At 38.3% G+C, this 23,512-nt stretch overlaps 3 protein-coding genes across 3 annotated transcripts in view; 2 read left to right on the top strand and 1 right to left on the bottom strand.

Moving 5' to 3' along the window:
• Positions 1-581: 581 nt before the first annotated feature.
• mrpl43 (mitochondrial ribosomal protein L43) lies at positions 582-5,359 on the bottom strand. The gene is made up of 3 exons (XM_054599024.1): positions 5,112-5,359; positions 2,170-2,276; positions 582-1,173 (listed from the first exon to the last, which is right to left on the bottom strand). The coding sequence occupies exons 1-3, from the start codon at positions 5,240-5,242 to the stop codon at positions 956-958; spliced, it is 456 nt and encodes a 151-aa protein (XP_054454999.1). The 5' UTR covers positions 5,243-5,359; the 3' UTR covers positions 582-955.
• A 96-nt stretch (positions 5,360-5,455) lies between these two features.
• Positions 5,456-11,299, top strand: twnk (twinkle mtDNA helicase). The gene is given in 8 exon segments (XM_054598998.1): positions 5,456-5,659; positions 5,872-6,025; positions 6,028-6,546; positions 7,296-7,998; positions 8,781-9,021; positions 9,437-9,544; positions 9,663-9,804; positions 10,493-11,299. Coding segments are annotated over 7 exon segments (2,175 nt in total). The 5' UTR covers positions 5,456-5,659; positions 5,872-5,896; the 3' UTR covers positions 10,826-11,299.
• Positions 11,300-22,071: 10,772 nt separating this feature from the next.
• LOC129091400 (leucine zipper putative tumor suppressor 2 homolog) overlaps positions 22,072-23,512 on the top strand; it is a 31,413-nt gene continuing 29,972 nt past the window's right edge. Inside the window, exon 1 of the mRNA XM_054598999.1 lies at positions 22,072-22,158. The gene's annotated coding sequence lies outside the window, so the exon portion shown is untranslated. The remainder of the gene's footprint in view (positions 22,159-23,512) is intronic.

The raw sequence follows: 23,512 nt of genomic DNA, 5'->3' as shown, positions 1-23,512 counted from the left end.
CGCGTTTAACCCCATGCTTATTTGTATTCATCTGATGACTGGTACGCGGTTGTATTGATGTATTTTTGTTGAGAGGAACACCGAGGTCATTTGTGGAGGAAAAAGGAAAGGGTCAAACGGCCTTTTACGGTCAAGAAAGATGAATTCAGGGGGAGTATTGCAAAGAGAAGGAGTTTTGCCAACATCTGCCTTGTTGAATTTGTACAAATCGCCCACTGGAGGAGTTCTCTGTTCCTCTTTTAGTGAATACACTGGACAGCTCTGTGCTGCTGAAGGTTAAGACTTGTCCCCCAAGCTATCACACAACCATCTGTCATGTTCGTTTAAGCTCTGGATCGTTTAAAGTCGTGCAGCGAGGATACCCCTCAAACCTTCTCAGTATTGAACTGTAAAAACATGTACATTCCCTCGTGTCATACAAATAAAAAAAGGTGTACATCTGCTCTTGTTTTGTCTGCAAAGTATTTTAAATGCAGTTACAGCTTCAATCAGGTTTATTCTGTTGATCTTCTGACAAGCTGTCATACTAGATCTCCAAGCAAAATCTAAATTTAAACACCACTGCCAACATTTACATGATATAATATCTTTTTTTATTTCACACAAAGTTCCATCTGCTCCGTGCATACCACCATGAATCTCCAAATAACCTTGACATTAAAAAAATGTTTTTTTTTAATATGCCAGCTGACAAGCCTCTGGTAGATTTATGTAAAGTCTATTCAACATTCAGAGGCTTTGCTGCCACCAACATAAAGAAAAGGCATGGTGGAAGATATTCAGATGTTAATGGGGTCTTTTGCAGAATCATCCAACAAATAGATGGAAAAATTGCTGCAAAAATACTTGACCTGCGATTTCATTTAGATCGTAGACTTGTACAGCTTCAAAGAAGGACATCTTGCAAAATTAATCTGCAATTAATGTCCAATTTTAACTTCAAACTCCTTGGTCCTTATTCAGCGTCCTGTTTCTGTGGTCTGATGGGGCCAATGGACGGGGGCCGGTTGGTGAACGGGTGCCACTGGCCCTGGATGCTGGGGTTGTCTGTGTGGAAGGGCTTACGGATGCGGATGATGTCCAGACCGGACTGATTGGTCAGCTTGGTCAAAAGCTCCGAAATCTGTGGAGACGTTTTGCTTGTGATGAGTTCTTCCCTCACGTTGCCGTTTACTGCAGGAAGGCAAAAGAATAAAGTGAATTTAAAAGGGTCATACTTTTTTTCTGAAAAATCTGTAACAGCGTTGGCACTTCACCTGAATAGAGGTCTCATAATAAACAGTGTTATACTGCCCCCTACAGTATCTGGGAGTAGTAGCAAACATAAACCACAATACTAGGTTACTTTACTGTGGTTTCTTTTTCTTGTTTTTAATTTAATTTATTGAAAAAAACACCAGGGCTAAAAACTTTTCACAAACTTTACCAGCAAGATTGATTATAACCCTGAAGTTGGACTTTCAACTGTAAAGCACGCCTTAGAAGTACCATTTTGATATTTTTGCATGGGAAAAGTATGTTTTTATTAGAACAATTCTGCAAAATGTTTAGTTTTAATATATGAACCAGGACTCCTTTGATGGCAGTATTGATATCGAATGAGATACTGCAATGAGTATTAATGTGGTCCCACAATTAAGTTAAATGTCCTAGAAAAAGAGCTGTCGTCTATAAATTATTGTTAAATTACTCTCTCTCTCTATCTATCTATCTATCTATGTATCTATATATCTATATATCTATCTATCTATATATATATATATATATATATATATATATATATATGAGATAGAGAGATAGATATAGATAGAGATACAGAGAGAGAGAGAGACAAATGGATATGTATTTGATACTCTGTATGTTTTTCTAGATAAGATTTATGCAGTTCTTTAGAATATATTTCTCTGGAAATCATTAATGGGTTATAAACTCAACACATCAACAACAACAAGCTCAACTCAAATAACGGTCTCAGAACTTTGTCTCTATTTCCCCTGTGTTTAGTTCAACATTACATAGTTATTTCCCAGAAATGTTCTAGGAAATATTAAGAAAATCTAAAATAAAATAAAAGCATTATTCTATAAATAAGAAGAGGTGCTTTAATGAGGGAAAGAAATTCAGGATTAGTCAGACATCTCATCAAAACACAAAGTCATGAGCACTTACAGTATTCTGCGACTATTTTTGGTATCCTGCACGACTGAGGAGACACATAGACGACGGTCGCAGGGTTCTTCTTGGCATAATCCACCACTCCCTCCTCAATGAACTCCCTGAAGACGAAAGGAAAGAGGTAATGATGCTGTGGTCGTTATACAGGAGTGTCTTTGCTTATTAGTGGATGATCAAAGCATATCTGATGTTGCCTTTTGTTACAATGCAACTGATGATTACTTTCATTTCTGGCCAAGATGGAATGTAAACAAGTACATTTGTTAAAGCACTTTACTTATCCTGAATACAATTTTGCAGTACATGTATTTGAGTGTTTCCATTTTCTGCTACTTTATATTTCAAATCCACCACATCTCAGAGCAAAATACGGTAGTACAATAAAAAAAAACAGCTACAGTTACTTTGCAGATAAAGATTTTATATCTGAAACGTGATCAACAAATAACTGGAACTCTCTCCCCAAACACATCCGAGACTGCAATGATCTTACAATGTTCAAATCAGAAATCAAAACTCACCTCTTCAAAACTGCTTTTAATGTCTGACTAATGCTGTGTGTTTTAAGTTTTTAGTGTGTAGCTTTTAATGCGTCTTTGAGTACTCTGAAAAGCGCTCTATAAATAAAATGTATTATTATTATTATTAATTAGAGATAACATTTCCCAACTGTATATAAAGTGAATCAATTATCCCAATCTCCACCAGCTACAACATGTAAATGCTCTAAGCGTGTTCACGTTGAGATAACAATCAAATAACAGAATATGTAGTAATGAAGGCTGATTATTTGCATTATCAATTAATCTGCTGATATACAGTACCAGTCAAAAGTCTGGACACACCTTCTCCTTCAACTACTTTGAAGAATCTAAAATATAAAACATATTCTGGTTTGTTGAGCATTTGTTTGTTTACCACATAATTCCATATGTGTTCCTTCATAGTTTGGATGTCTTCAATATTAATCTACAATGTAGAAAAAAAATAAAAAAAAAATAAAGAAAAAACATTGAATGAGAAGGTGTGTCCAAACTTTTGACTGGTACTGTATGGCCCATTAATCATTTGTAAAAGGTTATCTTGAAAAATGTCTATTACAATTTCCTAAAAGCCTTAGATGAAACGTTTAGAATTGTTAATTTTTTCAACCAAAATTCAATTGACAATATCATTAAACAAAACAAGCAACACATCCACATTCAAGCTTGATAAATTACTTTAAACAATAAATCAATCTTCAAAAATATGCTTTATTACAATCTGCTTAATCATTATCTGTTTCAGCACATGTAAACATATACAGAGTCTGACGTAATATTCAGATCATATGTAAAAGTACTATACTTTATTATAGTTATTATCTCTCGTGCATTACAATCAGGAATGTTTGCAAAAGTCTTAATTTGTAAAGTAACAATAACATTGTCAGATAAATGTGTTGGGAGTGTAAAGTACAATATTTACTTTTTATATATATATATATATCAAACTTTTGACTTCTCATAACTACTATCTATATATAAATAAATTTAGTTTGTTGACTATAATCTACAAATAAAAAATACAAAAACCATTCAAAAGTTTGGACAACACCTTCTCATTCAACTTTACTTTGAAGAATATAAAATATAAAAACACATATTCTGGTATGTGTTTGAATGAGAAGGTGTGTCATTTGTTTGTTGTACAATTAATCTACAATGTTTATAGAAAAAAATAAATTATTATATTTGAAAAAATCCATTGAATGAGAAGGTGTGTCCAAACTTTTGACTTTATAAAAATTGTAAGACACACCTTCTCATTCAATGGTTTTTTTTTTTATTATTTTTTTTCTACATTGTAGGACACACCTTCTCATTCAATGGTTTTTTATTTATTTTTATTTTTTTCTACATTGTAGATTAATATTGAAGACATCCAAACTATGAAGGAACACATATGGAATTATGTGGTAAACAAACAAATGCTCAACAAACCAGAATATGTTTTATATTTTAGATTCTTCAAAGTAGTTGAATGAGAAGGTGTTGTCCAAACTTTTGACTGGTACTGTATATATATATATATATATATATATATATATATATATATATCTTGTTGAGCATTTGTTTGTTTTACCACATAATTCCATTTGTGTTCCTTCATAGTTTGGATGTCTTCAATATTAATCTACAATGTAGAAACAAATAAAAAATAAATAAATGAGGAAATAAATATTATTTTGTGACATTTTCATATTCATTTAAAAGACAATGGAAGAAAAATCCAAAAAAAAAATATTTTGCAAAATAATGTATTTTCCACATTTTTGTAACTGCAAATAAAAAATTAAATGAAATTAAAAAAATAAGGTGTGTCCAAACTTTTGACTGGTACTGTATATATATATCAAATAATACAATTATGATATATATATATATATATTTATAAATAAAAGAGAAAGTAGTATATAGTTTATTTAAACGCAAATATTTGCTTTTCTCACGATTTATTGATAAGGCCTGTTGTGTTTAATATAGTTAAACACAACAGGCAACACAATAGTTTTCCAAACTATGAAGGAACACATATGGAATTATGTGGTAAACAAACAAATGCTCAACAAACCAGAATATGTTTTATATTTTACATTCTTCAAAGTAGTTGAATGAGAAGGTGTGTCCAAACTTTTGACTGGTACTATATATATATATATATATATATATATATAAATAATATATATATATATATATATATATATATATATAAATATATATATATATAAATATATATATATAAATAAATATATATAAATAAATAAATATATATATATAAATATATATATATAAATATATATATATATATATAAATTTTTTATATATTTTTGCAGGGCTTAACTTCCCTTGCAAAGAGTATTTTTATATTAATATATATTAATGTATTTTTTTTACCTGACTCCCAACGAGCTCTGCGCTTTCTTGGAGAAGATGATGGAGACTCGCTTCAGCTGGCAGACGTACCGACCCACCCCGTTCTGAAGGACGCTCTTCAGGAAACGACTCGGTGTTCCTCTGGATGTCATCGTTCAAATGTCAATTAAAGGCTATATTTTAATTAAAGTATTGTTAAATAACCGACGTAGGGCAGAAATAAACGTTATCCAACACAGAGGACAACTTGACGGACATGTGTATGCTTTGGTCCGTCGATGAAATGTTCCGGAGTGCAACACGGAACCAACACGCTGATTACATAAAATACGATTTCTAAATAAAACGTCTTCTGTTAGCAAATTAAAATGTTGTATTTTAATTCATTAAAACACGTATTACTCACACGTATATTTAAATAAGTTTTGAAAGGTAAAATTCAAATGTTGGCAAAAACAGTTCAGCAGCTGTGACTGTATGTTTCACACGGACTTGTTTTGGAGACGCACCGAAAAGCCCGGGTTAGACCAGCATGGAGGAGAAAGAGGGCAGACATCAGAGCCTGTGAGGTGAGTTATCTGTGTTTGCTCTTCATTTAAACGTGATGTATTTATAGAGGAGACTTTCACTCACATCCAGGATCATTTTATTTAACAATCAATGTCTGTTTAATAGAAATAAACAAGATATCTGCCTCCCTGTCTTTACTAACACTAGCATAGGTCATCTAGGACTGTGCAGCTTTGCAGTGTGTGACTTTATGTTTTTGTGTCTGTTGCAGGTTCAATGAAATAACCAGATAGCTCATGTGGAGGAGCTTGCTGCTGAGGGGCTCCACCTGTCTCCTGCAGGTGGCAGCCCCAAGGTTTCTCCATCAGAGACCCCTCCTACCCCTCAGTGTGAGACTTCCTACCCAGACTCCCCTTCCTTTGACCCCCAGAGGCTCCTTCACAGGCCTCCCTGTGGCTCAGAGCTGCAGGGTAAAGGCTGCTTCCTGGCACACAGTGGTACCAGGGCTTATAAAAAGGATGCAAAGTCTTCCGTGGAGATTCCTGTGAGCCCCATCACAGTCACAGACATCAAACAGTATCTGCGCTCCAAAGACATTCCCTTCCACGATGGCTACAGCTGCCTCCACACCCCGAGCATCTTCTTGGAGCCGTCCGCCAGGAGGGACAGCTTCTCCCTGTTCGTCGACAAAACCACCGGACAGTTTCTGTGTAAGGACACGATGGTGGAAGGGAGCTGGGAGGATCTCCAGGACTGCCTGGAGGTGATGCAGAAGGAGGAGCAGGACTTCCTCACCCCCCATGTGCTGCTGGGATACCCAGAGAGTGTGGAGGAGCAGGAGGACAGGGAGAGGGAGCTGAGGGAGGTGCAGAGGATCTGGTCCAGCTCTGTGCCCTTCTCTGACCTCCCTGAGGACGAGGCTCAGCTGGTCAAAACCATGTTCCAGGTAATGTTGAGTGTGAATTAGTGATTCGGAGGGATTGCATGTGTGTTTTTTATTCTTGCATATTAAGTTTTTCTATTTATACATCAGAATAATCAAACAGGGAACCTCACAATCATTGAAAAGCAGGGAAAGTTAATCTATATATCGGATTACGTGATAATTTATGGTTATCCATTAACGAGCAATGTGAAGAGGATAAAGGTGGAAGAGGCAAGCAAACATTCATTTATATCATCTAAATTGATATATTTTGTCCATCTTGAAATACTTAGATAATTTCTCAATGTTATCAAAGATTTTGCACCTGTATTTGTTGTAATTGCATTCCATTTAAATATTTATAATAGTTATAATAAGTCAAACTTAATACCCTTGATATCAAACTTTTATAAAGACCTTTTTAAAAACTAACATTTTGCAAAGATCTGAAGAGAATAAACGCAGTTGTCATGGCATAATAAACACGACAAAAACAAACAAGAAACATCTAAAGACAAATTGACAAAATAATATGAGCAGACCAATACCATAAAACATACTGACAAATAGTTTAAAATGTAAATTGTATTATTTTGGATTTGTTTTCAGTTGCTAGGAGGCCTTTAGAATTTCTAACATGTTAGGGATTTAAATGTTTAATTAATGACATTAAATTAATTAAAAAGGAGTCTCATCACCATAAAAGAAATACAGCATCTCATGATTATTTTCCTCACAGGATGATGAGTTTCATCAATGTTTTCTTTCAGATCACAAAGGTCTCTAATGCAACCCTCAAGAGGTTTGGCGTGAGGCTCTTCAAGCCCACCAAGAGTCTGGTGTTTCCCTGGTTCGGTGGACCCGACTCCTCCCTAAAGGGGGTGAAGCTTCTCTCCGCCCAAACCACAGACACTGACAAAGTCACTTATAATGAAGCTACCGTCCCAAAGAGTAACTCGTACTACAACCTGTTTGGCCTCCCTCTGGTGGGCCGTATGGACGCCGAGGTGGTGCTGACCGGTCATGAGCTGGACACCCTGGCTGTGAGTCAGGCCACGGGACTCCCCAGTGTGGCTCTCCCACGCGGGGTCAGCTGCCTCCCTCCGATCCTGCTGCCTTACCTGGAACAGTTCAAGAGGGTGACTCTGTGGCTGGGAGACGACATTCGCTCCTGGGAGGCTTCAAAGATCTTCTCGCGGAAGCTGGGTCTGAGGCGCTGCTCGCTGGTTCGGCCCGGGGAGTACCGGCCGTGTCCCGTGGAGGCGCTGGCCCAGGGGAAGAACTTCAGCCACATCATCAAGTCCTCCATCCCAGCGGCCCACAAGTCCATAGTGTCCTTCAAGCAGCTCAGGGAGGACGTGTACGGGGAGCTGGTGAACACGGAGCAGGTGGCCGGGGTGAAGTGGGTGAGGTTTCCGGAGCTCAACAGGATCCTGAAGGGACACCGCAAGGGGGAGCTGACTGTTTTCACAGGTAAGAAACATGATGTCAGTAATTATGTTTCTGAAATAATCATAATTAAAAATATAGCCCTGGTGCATACTGGTTTTATACCGATGTAAACGTACCCAAAGCTGCACTAGTCAATATCTCGTATTAACAAAGGATCAAATGAATCATATGAAAGGTGTTGCAAGTAGTGATGAACTCACTGAAAATGATCACCCAACGCTGCAGTTCCCCACAGCTCTTCAGAGCCTTTTAGCCTCTTTTAGCCTTTGGTTTTGGTTTTCTGGACCACAAACCACACAGCAGGTTGCAGTTTTCAGCAGAAAATATTTAATAAACAACACTAGCTGCCCATTACCAAACACCAGGGAGACAAATTTGGCAGATAGCTGTGGCTGGGGAAAGAATGAATATGATAATTAGTGGATAAAAAGTCAGTCCTATATTTTTATCTTGTTTCAATGCTCCCAAGTGGTCAGATAAACAATTATTACAGCCTTAAAAAACTAATTTTGTCAGCATCATTTTGTAATAACCGGCGCCAGATTCTTAGTTTTGTAATTTTGTGTAAGAGCTATTTTCTTTGCACATATAAGAACCACAGATTAGGAAGAACAGGACCCACAAACATACACTCACACAGCAGATCAAAGTTTATTTTTAATCAAACTGTCCTGAATATTATTTATTTGGGTCTGTGGACTGAATCTTTTGGACATGTCAAGTTTGAATATGAGCTGTAAACACACACCATTATCAGTTTTATCCATAGTATATTTTAACATGAATGTGTCTTTGTGTTCCAGGTCCTACTGGCAGTGGGAAGACCACCTTCATCAGTGAGGTCGCCCTGGACCTTTGCATGCAGGGCGTCAACACGTTGTGGGGAAGCTTTGAGATCAACAACGTGCGTCTGGCGAAGATCATGCTGACGCAGTTCGCCGAGCAGAGGCTGGAGGAAAACCTGGAGCAGTACGACTTCTGGGCGGACAAGTTTGAAGAGCTGCCGCTCTACTTCATGACTTTCCACGGGCAGCAGAACATCAAGTAAGTCCTAGCAAAGTTTTAATGGATACAACCTTCTTTCTTTTTAATCCCAGTCTGCATAATGTGCTGCTAATTTTCAGTGAGAAGAAAAGAACATAAAGTTATTCAACTGGATTACTTCAACAGTAGCTATAAGAATATACCAGTGATTGCATTATTTCAGACAACTAATCATAATAAAAGTGTTATGAAGAAAAATAGAAGAAGTCATTCACAAAAGGTTTTTATCTAATTTAACATTCTGCTTCAATCCATATTTGTTGGCCTTTCAAAAACAACCTTTTCACTGCAGTCAAAAACCCTTTGCTCTCTGGCTTGTAATACATCTTTAACATCAACAGATTGCTGTATGATATAAAAGCAGCTTTTATATATGATTCTTATTGATCTGACTCTTCTTCAACCTTTTCTATAGGACAGTGCTGGACACAATGCAACATGCTGTCTACCTTTATGATATCAACCACGTCATCATCGACAACCTGCAGTTCATGATGGGGCAGGAAAACCTCTCAGTAGACAAGTGAGTACGAGTTACATTAAGACAAATCTCTCTCCAATATCAGTTTCCTCAAGCACAATACTTTTAAGGTCCGTTTTTGGTCACAACTATGGAAGTAACTTATGTTTAATGTGTCCAGGTTTGCAGTCCAGGACCACATCATCGGAGCATTCAGGAAGTTTGCCACCAACAGCAGCTGCCACGTCACTCTGGTCATTCACCCGAGGAAAGAGGAGGATGACCGAGAACTGCAGACCGCCTCCATCTTTGGTTCAGCAAAGGTAACGTCTCACCTTTCTCTTTAAAACTAAACTGAGAAGCAAATCGGGCAGTTTACACTTCAAACAGCGAAAGATTACATTTTCAACCTTTTTCTTTATCATGTTTTAGTGAGAACTGTGTAGTTCATGTAAAGGAATTTACTTTTAAACAATTTTATTGTCAATTTAGTACCCTTAATGTTTTAAAGTAGACGAGGAGAGGGCCAAACAAATAAATTAACAAAAATGAGCAAAAGTAACGTGAAAATGTGCAATTTGACATAATTTATAATTATTTTTTAATAAAACACAATTGAAAATAAATAATAGATTGCAATGTATAAAGGCACAGAACAAAGAAAAATAAAATTATTTAAGATAATACATACTTTATTGTTTCCAGAAATACATTTGATCAAATGCACAAAATTACAACGATCTATCTGAATCCTTGGTAAATTAAAATTGCACATAACCTGACCAGTCCTGAGCCACCAAAATAAAATTCACGTATTCATCCATAAAATATTGTGTGACTTGGTATACTCTTTTATCTGTTTTCATTTTGGCCTTCATTTTATTAGTTTGCTCATGAGTGTTACTATTTTTGTAGCAAAGAGTAGCAGATATTAAACAAATGAACATCTTTTACAAAGCTGCAGTTATTCAACATAACTAAAGACCCATCTCGACCTTTAACCCCTTCCAGGCCAGCCAAGAAGCCGACAACGTCCTCATTCTGCAGGAGAAGAAGCTGGTGACGTCTCCCGGCCGCCGGTCCCTGCAGGTGACCAAGAACCGCTTCGACGGAGACGTGGGCATCTTCCCTCTGGATTTCATCAAGTCTTCTCTCACCTTCGCTGCTCCCATCAAAGGCAAGCACAAGCTGAGGAAGGTCGCCGCCAAGCCGGAAAACGAGGAGGACGAGGACGAGAGGAGCGAGGTGACGGTGAAGAAGGAAGAAGTCAAAAAAGAGAAAACGTCCAAAACGACAAAGACTCAAAGAACTATTAAGAAAGGGAATGAAAGCATGGAGAAGTAACTATGATATAGTATATAATACAGTTTAACACCTCCACATTTACATTTACATGTTAGACAGTTTTATGTCCATAACAGGTTTAATAAAGATGCAAAATGATTGTAATTCACAATGAAACGTAAAAATAATCCAGAATGATTTGAGATAACTAAAGGTTCATTTCAATATGGAATGAAGTATGGATGTTTCAACCAGAAAGTGAATGATGGTTTAAGTGTAAGTATATGATAAGCTTTTCTATGCAGGTACTACTGTATATTATTACTGTTAAAAGTGTTGGTAAAATACTCCTAAACACATTCTTCATTTCACAAAAAAATACTGTGACACCAAGCTCGATACGGTTTTCATGGAAATGTTAAACACTATCACACGATCACATTATTGAGTGTGCTCTCTACTGACTTTTTGTACAAATATGATTTATTGAATGAGCTGCTTTCTTTTTTTTTTAAATAAAATGTTTGTCATGCAGCTTTTTGTTTGTGTTTTCTAATCTGTCCAACAGGGGGCAGTGTTTGCTTCATACATGACATAAGAATCAACCTCCACAGTAAATATCACTTCCTTATTTACAACTGGCTGCATATGTGGTTGTTTTTTTTAATTAGTGGTATCTTTTTTCCCCAGTTGTCTGTTAGATTTAGAGATAACAACAAGCTTGAAAGTGCACAATCATGTTTGATTCTGCAGCACTGTAGTTCCCCTGTGTGATTGCTTTTCATATAAATCTATCCGGTTAATTGGAAATTTAACAGGATAGTTAAGTACATTAGAGATCTTTGGCCTTATTTTGACCTCCAGCTGTGAGTATTTCTACCTTTTTAACATAATTAATAATAATTAAGTTGTAATGTTAAAAAGGTTTTAATGCACATCTCCAGTGTCACATTACACAATCTATTATTTAGACTGAGTGACTTTTAAGAAAAGCAAATGCACATCTTCATATGAATATTTCATGCCTTGGCTGCACCGGTGTTTGGTTCCGTGAAGATTCAGCAGCTTTCATAAGTGAGAAACTCTGCATTGTGAGCTGCTGCAGGATGTGTTGATGCTCAAAGTGTCGTATTTCATGGTAGCCACTGCAAAGCCAAGTAAAAATTCAGATTTATGATATGAGGGGAACGGTTCAGTGTTTGATATGAGGGCATTTGGTGATTTACAACCTTGGCATGCACACAATAGATTCAGTCTCACCCTTGGCCTGGAAATTAGGGATCTTTGCACTTTGGAAATCTCATTAAGACACTCTTGGACTCCTCTTGCACCATTGGTCATTCATACCAACATTGTGTGTGTGTGTGTGTGTGTGTGTGTGTGTGTGTGTGTGTGTGTGTGTGTGTGTGTGTGTGTGTGTGTGTGTGTGTGTGTGTGTGTGTGTGTGTGTGTGTGTGTGTGTGTGTGTGTGTGTGTGTGTGTGTGTGTGTACAGAAAATATATTATTTTTCAGACTTGTGATGGACAGTTTAAAACAACCGGAGATTGTAGTTTCTTGTCAAAACCAGTCGCCTACATTACCCACAATGCAACTTGACCCCCTACAGTTGAGTTGGAGATTCAGTCGTGTTAAGCTAGTAATGGCTAATATAGCCTCAAGCAGCTAGCCTCAAGCTAAGATGTAGACAGATGTCTTGTAAACTAACTTCTCTCAAACTCAACACCCACAATTTTGTATTTTAAATTTTCAAACTTGTAGTCTCAAACCTGACGTTGACTCATGTGACATCACATGAGGCAAATTATCAGACTTTTTGCAGCCACATAAGTTTCTATTCAACTTTTATGACATATACAGTAGTAGCAGGCTGGTCTTATCCAGCATTCTTAGCAAAACATACAAAAAAATGATGCGTCTTAATACGTAGATATCCCACAAAATCATTTCATATATGTTATCCACTTAATCAGGAGACAAGGAAGTTTAAACACAGCTAAAGTGCACACAGGGCGGACTGGAGTGGAGGTAGATGGGTACAAAAAACAGCGTTCTTTCAGCCAAACCGCAGCTCGTTCCCCAAGTGCAACGAGAAGTCAACGTAGATGCACTTCTGTGGTTATTTTAACCCAAACAACGATGTTTTCCCAAATAGTTTTGTTGCTGAAACCTAACTGAGTTTGAAGACAGAGGTTTATTTTGAAAACCCCGTATTCATGTAAGAGGTGGAATTTGACACGTGTTGCTGGCTTTCGTAGGAAAACACTGAAAAAATTGAACTGTTGTATGAGGATATGTTGAAAGTAGTACCTCCCAGGACCTGTGAGCAGACTTTTAAAACATGGTGGAGTTACCCTTTAATATTGTTATTCTTCTATTGTTGGCCTAAGTCTAGAGTTCACAGAGGTCCGGGCCTCTCTGCCGGCTCCATCTCTGACCGACCGGTCCAGGGAAGCTCCTGGCACCAGATTCATTTCACACATTGTATTCGGACCCCTGAGCTCCTTGAATAGCCGAAGATATTGTTGTAAGCTGTGGGAGTGATTCCCGTGTACGTCTGATGAACGTAAATCACCGTAGATAAGGTGGCAGGAGGGAGACAGTTCCTGGACAGATGTGGTGATGGACAGGTTTTTGTTCCATCCCTTTTCTCTCATTTCTCCCTCGCCCATCCTTCCTTTGCTGCTGAATGTTTTTCCTGTGAATGCTTTACTGCTGTGCAAGTACACATTGCTTTCCTTAATGACTCCAGGCTGTGTGTGCTGGATGGGTCTGGGTGTCCTCTTGACTGTGTGGGTGTGGGATGCGGCTGCTGAGAACTCTGAATGGGGCTCTTTGTGTTTAGAGGCATTACTGCGCCCAGATGATGGCGGCTTTGTCGCCTGCCAGCTCCTCAAAAGAGGGAAAAACACACAAAAACTGGAGTGAATAGTCATATACATGCACAAAACGGTCCCAAATACTTATGCTCTGTAGCTTTCAGTCATACTTTATAGCATCACTGATCTTCATCCAAGGACGTTTTCAAAGATAATAGCTCAAGTTATCTCTCTTCCCAGAGCAAACACAGAAATCGCTCTGTACGTCAGCTTGTTGTCTTTTGTTTTGAGTGACCTATGCTGATCAGAGCTTTGCATGTCTATTCAAATAGCTGCCATCTGGAGAGCATGAAACAACTCGAGTTACGCAGCTCTTAATCACGAAGGAAACAAATTGTGCAGAGACCAAAAGAATTCCAATCAAAACGCTACGAGATACGAGAGGAGGCGAAATGAAATGGGGCTAAGAAAAGATGTTTCAGCTGCAGATAAACCCCCCGTCTCTTGTGAAGAATTTGACCTTAAATCCTTTGAAAACAGCGCGATCAGATCAGAGTATTAGAACTAAATCTACTTCATGAACTGATTCCACATACAAAGAAAAACCTCAGATACTATAACAGTCAGAGAAAAATGCAGTGGAAGCTCCAGCGGCTCCCAGCACTGCTGATGATGGGACGCATGGATACATGACATGAACGCATAGCTCTCCGCCCATTAACTGCACTTCATTACGCCAACTATTTGACCAGGTCTGGAGGTAATTTCAGGACCTTCAATCAGAGTTAATCTGCTGCGAGCTTTGGCTCTGCGAAGGGGGACTTTACTCACCATTCAAGACAGGACCATATTCAGAGTATATGGTCACGGTTGTATGTTTTTCATCTTGGACATGGTGGCGAGACAGTTCTATATTGATTAGAGCAAGACGGCTCAGAAAACATGAGGAGCATCTTTATTCTTTAATAAATGCAAAAGAATAGTTTGACATTTGGTGAAATGTGCTTACATGTGAGATGAGAGGATCGATACCACTCTCATGTCTGTACGGCAAAATATGAACTACAGCCAGCTTTAGCTTAGCTTAGCACAAAGACTGGAAACAGGGGGAAACAGCTAGCCAGACTGTAACGACATGTATCTACCAGCTCCTTTTAAAGCTCACTAATTATTATGTTATATCTTATTTTTTGATTGTTTAAAAACCGAAGAGTATAACAAAGAAGTTGTGGTGTTGTGTGTGTTTCTTGGCTGGACTCAGTGACTTCCTGGAGCCAGGCTAGCTGTTTCCCCCGCTTCCATTCTTTATGCTAAGCTAACCGGCAACTGGCTAGAGTTCGACTATGAGAGAGATATTGATCTTTTTGTTTAACTCGAGAATAAAGCGGATGAACATATTAAACAAATAACAAACTAGTCCTTTAAGGCATGTTTATACAGTACATGCACTTATTCGTTTGTGCTTTCTCTTTGAAACTGATTTATTCATTATAAAGAATTTCTGCTTTTATTGAACAGTACAAAACAGCACATTAGAGTGAAACAGAAAATGCATAAATGATATACAAACAAATATCCTCATCTTTAGTCAATCGCAAACAATGTGAACCTTTGATTACATTATGAACACACTCGCAGGTTCATTCACAAAGCTCTACTGGTATGAGTAAAACTTTTTCATAAACCCCATTAGCTTAAAGAGAGAGAGAGAACATTACTTGACCCAGACTGACATTAAAATAGAAATTATGCCACGCAAGGCTACATCGAGTATGTAGAGCAGGTTCATCACTGCAGAGTGTCCATCACATTAGGGTTTCTTCATTTGAAGCTCAGTGACTTTGCTTATCCTTCAAAGTGGGAAACTTGGACCCAGTATTTCTATCAGGATCAGTAGATGGTGGTTGCATCGGATACAATAATTCTACTGATAATCAGCTTGAAAGGTTCATAAACACAAAGTGCATATTTGTGTCTCTGTGTATTTGCAGCCAGAGCACGCCGATGTCCCACGTCGCCTGCAGAGAGACCAGAGGCCGCTTCAGTCTCAAAGCTGATTCAAGATGCCCCCCCCCGTCCCCTTAATGTCGGTACATGATGGGAGGGGGCTGCTCTGCCTCACTTCCTCGTGCGCACCCTGCACGTTTGACCCACATTACCCAACAGAATGCCTGCCTCTGTGTATATTAATAACCATGTGCACATCCTCCCCTCTGTGCTCCCAGACCAGGAGGAAGCTCGTGTTTCAGCTGATTTTTGTGAAACTTAGAGGCTATTGCTGTGCTTCTTTTATTATTATTGCGAACAAATCTTGTCAAAATACCAAAACTGTGAAGCCAAAGCGTATTTTGTTGTATTCCTCTGAGCCGTAGAGCTACACTGATAAACCCGGTGACATTTTTCTTCTCACTCTGTAAAAACTGTTGCTAACAAAGTCAACATATCATCTTGATATCAGATTGCAACCAACTGAAACTTCTCCCATGCATCAAGCGTGTTAAAGAACTACGTAGGAGGACGAGAAAACGTGACTGGCGACCGTAGAAATATGGCTCAGTGAAGAGGAACCTTATGTAGGTTCATTTTAAGATAACGAAAACACAATTATTCTTATTTTCAGATGATAACACAATAGAAACTAATATTTTATGAACCAAGTGTGTCAACTTGATACTTTGAACCCTAAAGACCTTTTCAAGTGACAGAAAGTGTCGCTGAATGTCTTCCACGTGAGCTGGACCTTCACTGAGAAGACCTGCAGTACTTTACCTCTCTGTGGGTAAACCAGCATGTATTGGCTTTTGGTGCCCTCATATTGAGCTGCAGCATCCTTGCAAATTGCTTACTCTCTTGGTGGCTCTACTGTGTCCTCCTCAGTCACTCTGAGCCTCGCAGAGGATACTGTTTGCTCATGTCTCAAAATCCTGAACTGTCATGTAGCATTAGCAACGGGGCCTTTAGCTGACCCCATCCACAGAGCTGTACCGTAAAAACACCTGCCGTGTCAGTTTGCTCTGCCTTCTCACCACGACAGGCAAAGCTTTTTGAGAGTGTCAGGAGCTTATGTAACAACCGAGATCCGGGCCAAAAGAGAGAGAGTGCCGAGGGGCCTAATCTGCCCTGGCACCATGGGTGTGGAGAGGCTGTTCAAGAGCCCCGAGGGGGACTGGAGAGGCTGCTCCGTCATACTCGATGCTGGAAAAATCATAGAGGCTAAAAGAGGGGGGCAGGTGTGGGTGACAATAAAGAACATAATTGCATCTTTGGGAGTGATGGGTTTGTGGTCAGGAAAGTGGAGACTGAGGTGGAGGGAATAGTGGAGGAATCTGTTAAACGGGGCTTTAAGAGGGCAGCTATCTCTGTTTTTAATTAGCCGAGGGCCTCATTCCTCTACAGCGAAGTGGTCAGAATCGACGTCCTACATCGGGGATAAGTGAGGCCCCTGGCAGAGCTCCAGCACCTCACACCAACCTTTCTTTTAATTCACTCTGAAAGACAGAGAAAGGGGAGATGGAGACAGCTTTGCCCAGCCAGCCGGGCATACTCCACCGCCTCTCCAAAGGAAAAATGCCCATTCACTCTCAAATTAGCCGTCCGCATGGCCGCCTTTAAAGGAGGCCCCTCTCTCTGGCTAATCTCCTCAGACTGTGTGCACACACTGAACGTCCGCTTCACGAGAGCCAGAGCGCAGTAAAAAAAAACCAGGGCCAGTGGTCGCCCAGTGCAGCAGTTAATTAAAGCATTATCTGCATGAGCATGGTCAGTTAAGCTGATTATCTAACGGTGCATCGAGATGCATATGAGAAAGAGCCAAGAACATGCAACTGATGCTAAATCTGATCATTTCAAGGCTGTGTTCGTAGATTCAACTAAATAGTTTGAATATTCCTCTCACACTGCATGAAATTATTGCATATTTTTTAATTAAGCTCCTCGATTACAAAAGGGCAATGTTTGAAAATGGGGATCGAAGTGGGTGAGCTATTCAATAAATGACAAAAACAATTCCCCCTGGCACAGAGGTGCACAGATTAGATGGCTGAGGGAGTCTTTGGCACCTCACAGCTCCGGATAATAACGACAGAAGAAGATGAAATCCTGCAGAAAATAAACAGAACCAACATGGAGCCATGCCAAAAATGTTAATATTGATATCAAGTGACATGTTCTGACTATAAATTTGAAGCTTTTTTAACTGAACCTGCAGGAATACTTCTACCCTGCACGTCTGTCTCTTAGTGAAAACAGGAAGTGACACACGTGTGGACCGTTACTGACTGTGTTGTTATTACAACACATATGGAAATATGATTCATAATCGACTTGTTCTTGATTAGGAGAAGCTTAAATACCATATGCTGCGTTCAGCTGAGGGACAAACTCTTGGATTCTGCAGCTGCCATGGAAATATGGTTAATAGCTGCTGTTAATCAAAGACGTTGTACTGTCCTCTCTCTTTCACGCTGTGTTATTTTTCAACACTCTCCTGATAATTTCAGATTGATAATCTGTTCTCAAAATATGCAAAGAAATAACAACGCATGTCTTGCTCAGGTGAACAAAACTTACAGCCTCTGTTTGTGTGATTATTGCCCTGTTGTGTTGATGTTGTTACCTTGGTGAGAACAATAAAATCATAACTGATAGGAATGATGGCCAACAATATGAAAACAGGACCTAAATTGAAACTTTTCAACAACTCATATGAATTCTTGTCAGTTGTATCACTCAACCACATGAAATAATCTGTTTTTGATTAGATACTTTTTCTCCAGCTTGTGGTAATAATCTGCTTGTGTTCATATTGTAACAATCTTTTCATTTACTGCTGAGTCAATGAGTTTGGATGCAGGTCAAAGAGCACTAAACACCCATGATGCATTGTTTTGTTTGGTTCCTCTCCAAACAGCAAAGATCAAGGTGAAACAGTGGGTTTGGGTTCAGGTGCAGGTCATTCACCTTGTTGTCCTACTCGCTTGCTTTAGTTAAAGGGACGGTTTACCCCCAAAAATCAGAATGACATATTCCTCCTCTTACCTATAGTGCTATTTATCAATCTAGATTGTTTTGGTGAGAGATGGAGATAGCAGCAATTGCAATGTCTGCCTTCTCTACAATATAATGGCACTAGATGATACTTGGCTTGTTTCGTAAAGGAACTAATTTATGTCAACAATAGTTCTAATATATTTAAGAGAAGACAAACATCTCCACAGCTGATATCTCCAAAACGATGCAATTTACACCAAAATAATCTAGATTGATAAACAGTACCACAGGTCAGAGGAGGAATATAACTGCCTAAACTGTCCGTTTAGGCACTTTTCCTCCTTTCTCAGCTTTTATTTTGAAAATATTGGGTTGACTGCTGGGGATTTGGGGTGCAAGTGCCTACTTGTTTCTTTGCATGCTTTTTTTTTAGATCAATTTTATTGTTTTTCTATCTGCAAAATGAAAATGCAGATTAAACACTGCTTAATACATCAAGGAAAGAAGAGGTCCATGCATGAAGACATATACGCACAGGGAGCTATATGTGTAAGATGCTCAACAGAAAGTATTCTACATCATGTAAATCAAATGCAAAGTGCTCAAACGGGAATATCAACTAAGTACATCCCATTATAGTGCACCTGGTAAAACCTTTAAAATGTATGCCTAATGTATCATAATAATGATAAGCACTGCAGTGTCACATTCAGGAAATGGACTCTCAAATAGAAGAGATTTCTGAGTGAGCTGCATCCACTGATTACTTTTCACCAATTATCTCCATCCGGCATGTTTGTGAGTAAAATGAGCTCACTGTGGAGGCGGGGGGGAAGGTCATTATCAGCCAGAGCAACATAATTGCAGATACGCTGGCTGCTTTGGGCAACGATAGGCATCTTGGGGACGCGTACAGAAAACAGCAGGAACACAATGTTTCCACCAGACTCAGAGGTTTTTTGGATTCTGGAGTCATTATCAACAGACACGTTACATTCAACCACACACACAATTATCAATTACTGTAACGACTCTTCTCGGATTCTCTAGTGGCCAGATAACTGCAGGACAATTTTCCCTCCATTCCCAGCAGGCCTGATTTGCTGGAGCTCCACCAGCTTCACAGAGACGCCCAGTTCAGTAAATCCAATTTCCTCGCAAATTAATTTCAGCTCTTTGAAAATGAAGGAGAACGTTAAGGAAATGTGCTACATACAAACGTGCAAAGTGGAAAAAAAGCATGCAGGAGTGTGTTTTTGTTAGCTGCTGCTTTGCACGAAGAAAGTCAACATAGATTGACGCGTTAATCCATCTTTGGTAACACTAACATTTTCCAGATGTCTTTCTCTTTTCCCTTTTTGTGTTTATTGCATTACTAAAGCCTTTTATTTATAAAAGCCCTTATTTTCTAAGTTTAAATCATCTGTTTTATTTGTTTAAATAACCATTTTCTGCTCTGTTTCACACTTAATTTCACTAGATTTCACTTTTTATGCCTTTTAATCGCCTGTTTTTAAGCTTACTAGCATCCTCAGTCGAGACTAAAATATCTTGAAAAGTATTTAATTAAATAGCTGTGACATTTTGTACACACATTCATGCTCCTCAGAGGATGAACTTTGGTAACTTCATTCCATCTAATTTGTCCTATACGTTTGTTTGAACTCAAAGACCTGCAAACAATATTATTACTACTAGCACTATTTAGCAAAGGTTAGCGTGATAGCACACTTAACTAAGATGGTGAACATTGTATATATTAAACTTGATAAACATCAGTAAGTTTGCATTGTCATGCATGATTTAATTATAGCAAGTATGTAGGGCCAGATGGCCAGAGTCCAACTCTAATAATGAAGAGCAAACAGGGAATTTTAATAATTATTAGTATGCTTCTTATCTCATTTTCTTGCCCATGTGGGGGGGAAAAAAAGCACGGTGACATTCACCACAGATTAAAAACTCTCAGTGGGACTATGTATAGCCTTGTTTTACTCCTCTGGAGCAGAAAGGCTTACCTGAGAGGGTTGAGGTTAGTCAGGTATGACCTCTATCTACATATTTAGAATGCAGAGCAAAGAACTGGTTGTTCTGGGACGGGCTGGGAATCTAGGGTACTTTTATCTTCATCACACTGCTTTGTACACGTAGTTCTTTTACAACCAAACCACACTGGTTCTCACTGTTTGTTTAACCATAAGTGGAAACTGCTCAAGTTTTTTGCAATTGCTAAAACACAATTTCTGAAACTAGGGCCCTCTTTTTCCAAACTCTACACACAAGAACCAAAAATATATACATAAAATACAAAATGTCGTACATCTCTTGCAAAAGCAAACTATCTACAATCAATTAGTACAAGATATCCTAAAAAAGAAGAAGCCTATTGTGTTTGTGTCTCTTCATATGACGTATTGTGTGGGAGGAGTTTGCTAGTCGTTTGTGTTGTGCTTTTTATATTTATCATTTAATTATAATTGACCCCACTGTCCTTTGGCTTTAGGGCAGATTGTGAGCAAAAAGTGTGCCACTACTGGTGTTTGTAGGGTAAATGCGTGTGTGTGTGTGTGCTTGTGTGTGTGTGTGTGTGTGTGTGTGTGTGAGAGAGAGAGAGAGAGAGAGAGAGAGAGAGAGAGAGAGAGAGAGTGCGTTCCAGGTGAGTCAAGCACATTATGCTCAGGACGATACTGGAGCTTCAAAATAAAGGCATGCTATTTTTATTGAACATGCTTTAACATCTTAAAAATGAAATAATCTCAGACTGAAAAATCACTCAGTTGAACTGTTCAGAAAAAAATGATGAATTGTCACAAGTAAAAGGGTCACAAGCCAAGAAGGTTGATAACCTTGCATTATGCTGATATTCATAAATCCTGCACACTGTACACAATCTTACTTCATTTATATCCATTCAATTATTTATTTGCACTCTCTGCATTTGTTAACAACTTACAGACACACTTGCTCTGTATATACATATACAAATACACAAATAATTAACTTATTTTAGTTTAGTTTAGTTTATTTGCACAATTGAAAAATATAAAAAACACAACATTGATAAATTATATTACAGTGCAGGAAGAGGCAGAAAGCCCACTGCCTCCACCTATATAATATTTAAAAAATCACAATACTATGACGAATACAAAAAGAAAACACATATGGTATGAAAGCATTTTTACAAGATTTATAATAACAATACATTATAAACAAGAAAACAAGTGCACAGTGTTGTCACCATCACTTGTATGCACATATTAGTTACATGTTTATTTTATCTTTGTTCAGGTTTGTTGCAGTTGCTGGAACTGTGTTTTCTTTTAAGGACAACCAAAAAAAAAGTCAAATAAATTGTTTGTGTGCTCACTGATTCTGATTCATACTTGAGTGGGGTGAAAGCACTCTTTCTTATTTTGAAATCTACAACCAGATGCAGTCATGCTTGTCTCTGGCTTTGCCTCCAGTCTCTGAACAGCAGCAGCTCCTGTGAGTCTCTCCTCACAACAACACACGCGTCTGTGGATAAGACGTTTTTATAAAAGGAGGAAGAAGACTTTGTAGAGCAGAGGACCATCCACTTCAGGGTAAGTTACCAGGCTGTTACTTATTTATTTTAATTATTTATATAAAGAAAAAAAATATACACTTGTGTCCTGTTCTTTTTAAGTTTATTGACACCTGGAAGTAATTATTATATTCCTTTATTATTATTATATTCCTTTATTGATCCCCATGGGGGAAATTCAAGTGTTGCAGCAGCTCAACAACACAGACACAGACAATAAATACACATACTATACAACTACACAGACAATAAATACACATACTATACAACTACACAGACAATAAATACACATACTATACAACTACACAGACAATAAATACACATACTATACAACTACACAGACAATAAATACACATAAACAACTACACAGACAATAAATACACATACTATACAACTACACAGACAATAAATACACATACTATACAACTACACAGACAATAAATACACATACTATACAACAAAATAAAGATAGAATGTGTCAAATGTGTCAAACTGCACAGGTGTGTGTGAAAGGTTACATTTTGCTGCCTTTTTAGCAAAAAAAAAAAAACATTATTTGTAAATCATGGAGGCAATTAAGAGTTTTTTTGATCAGTATCCTCTGTTTAAAATGTCCCCTTGTGGTCTTTGTGTTCCTCTGTGGTTCCCCTGTTATCAACGTGTGCATCAGACATGGCAGGTTGGGGTTAGACATAACAAAGTGCCTCCTACAGTTTATACACACTCATTTCCTGCCTCAGACTTCAGCTCCATTTCTGATGATAAATCAACAATTTCCTTGTCATGGTTGCTGAATCCATCTCCTCAAAACAAATCTCATTTCTTTTATCTTTAGTTTGGAATTAGAGGCCTGGAAAATGCTCTTTGCGCCTCATATTTTAAAGTCTGTGTGACATTAATGCTGTTTAGGAGATTAGATATTTTTCTTATCAAAAGTATTTCCCTTCTTTTAACAGTTGTCTCTTTGCATTCACTCTTAAAGCCTCCACATTCAGCGTATTATCATGCAGGTCTAGGACAGTTTGTTCAGAAATGGAAATCACAAAGTAAATCCTTAATCTCTCGGCATCATTTGGGACTTGAAAACTAGGTCTGCTCCGTAGACAATAAAATGAGGGGGTGCTGACTTTGTAGGAGCTAAAAATGCAAAATACGGTTCACATTCGAGCAATTTTGGCAAGTAAGACCCAGAATTTAAACATCTCAAGGGTGCAAGAGCTCACAAAATTTGTATATCTGCAGATTTTACGTCCCAGAGACGACACTTAACAATCCATGGTCTATTCTCTGTAGCTTCTATGTAAGAAAGAGTTGTTCACAAGTGTTGGCCGACCTGCCTTGGGGCGCAGCAATAGCAAATGGGAATTCTTAAA

The sequence above is a fragment of the Anoplopoma fimbria genome, chromosome 5, assembly GCF_027596085.1.
Source record: "Anoplopoma fimbria isolate UVic2021 breed Golden Eagle Sablefish chromosome 5, Afim_UVic_2022, whole genome shotgun sequence".
In the NCBI taxonomy this organism is placed as follows: Eukaryota; Metazoa; Chordata; class Actinopteri; order Perciformes; family Anoplopomatidae; genus Anoplopoma; species Anoplopoma fimbria.
This window is presented reverse-complemented; position numbering and strand designations above follow the sequence as displayed.

Bases quoted from the DNA above. Each gene is read 5' to 3' on its own strand.
- mrpl43 (XM_054599024.1), bottom strand. From the start codon at position 5,242: ATGACATCCAGAGGAACACCGAGTCGTTTCCTGAAGAGCGTCCTTCAG. The intron at 2,277-5,111 runs GTAAAAAAAATA...TTTCGTCTTCAG, and splicing joins CAGAGCTCGTTGGGAGTCAG to GGAGTTCATTGAGGAGGGAG. The intron at 1,174-2,169 runs GTAAGTGCTCAT...GCCTTCCTGCAG, and splicing joins AAAAATAGTCGCAGAATACT to TAAACGGCAACGTGAGGGAA.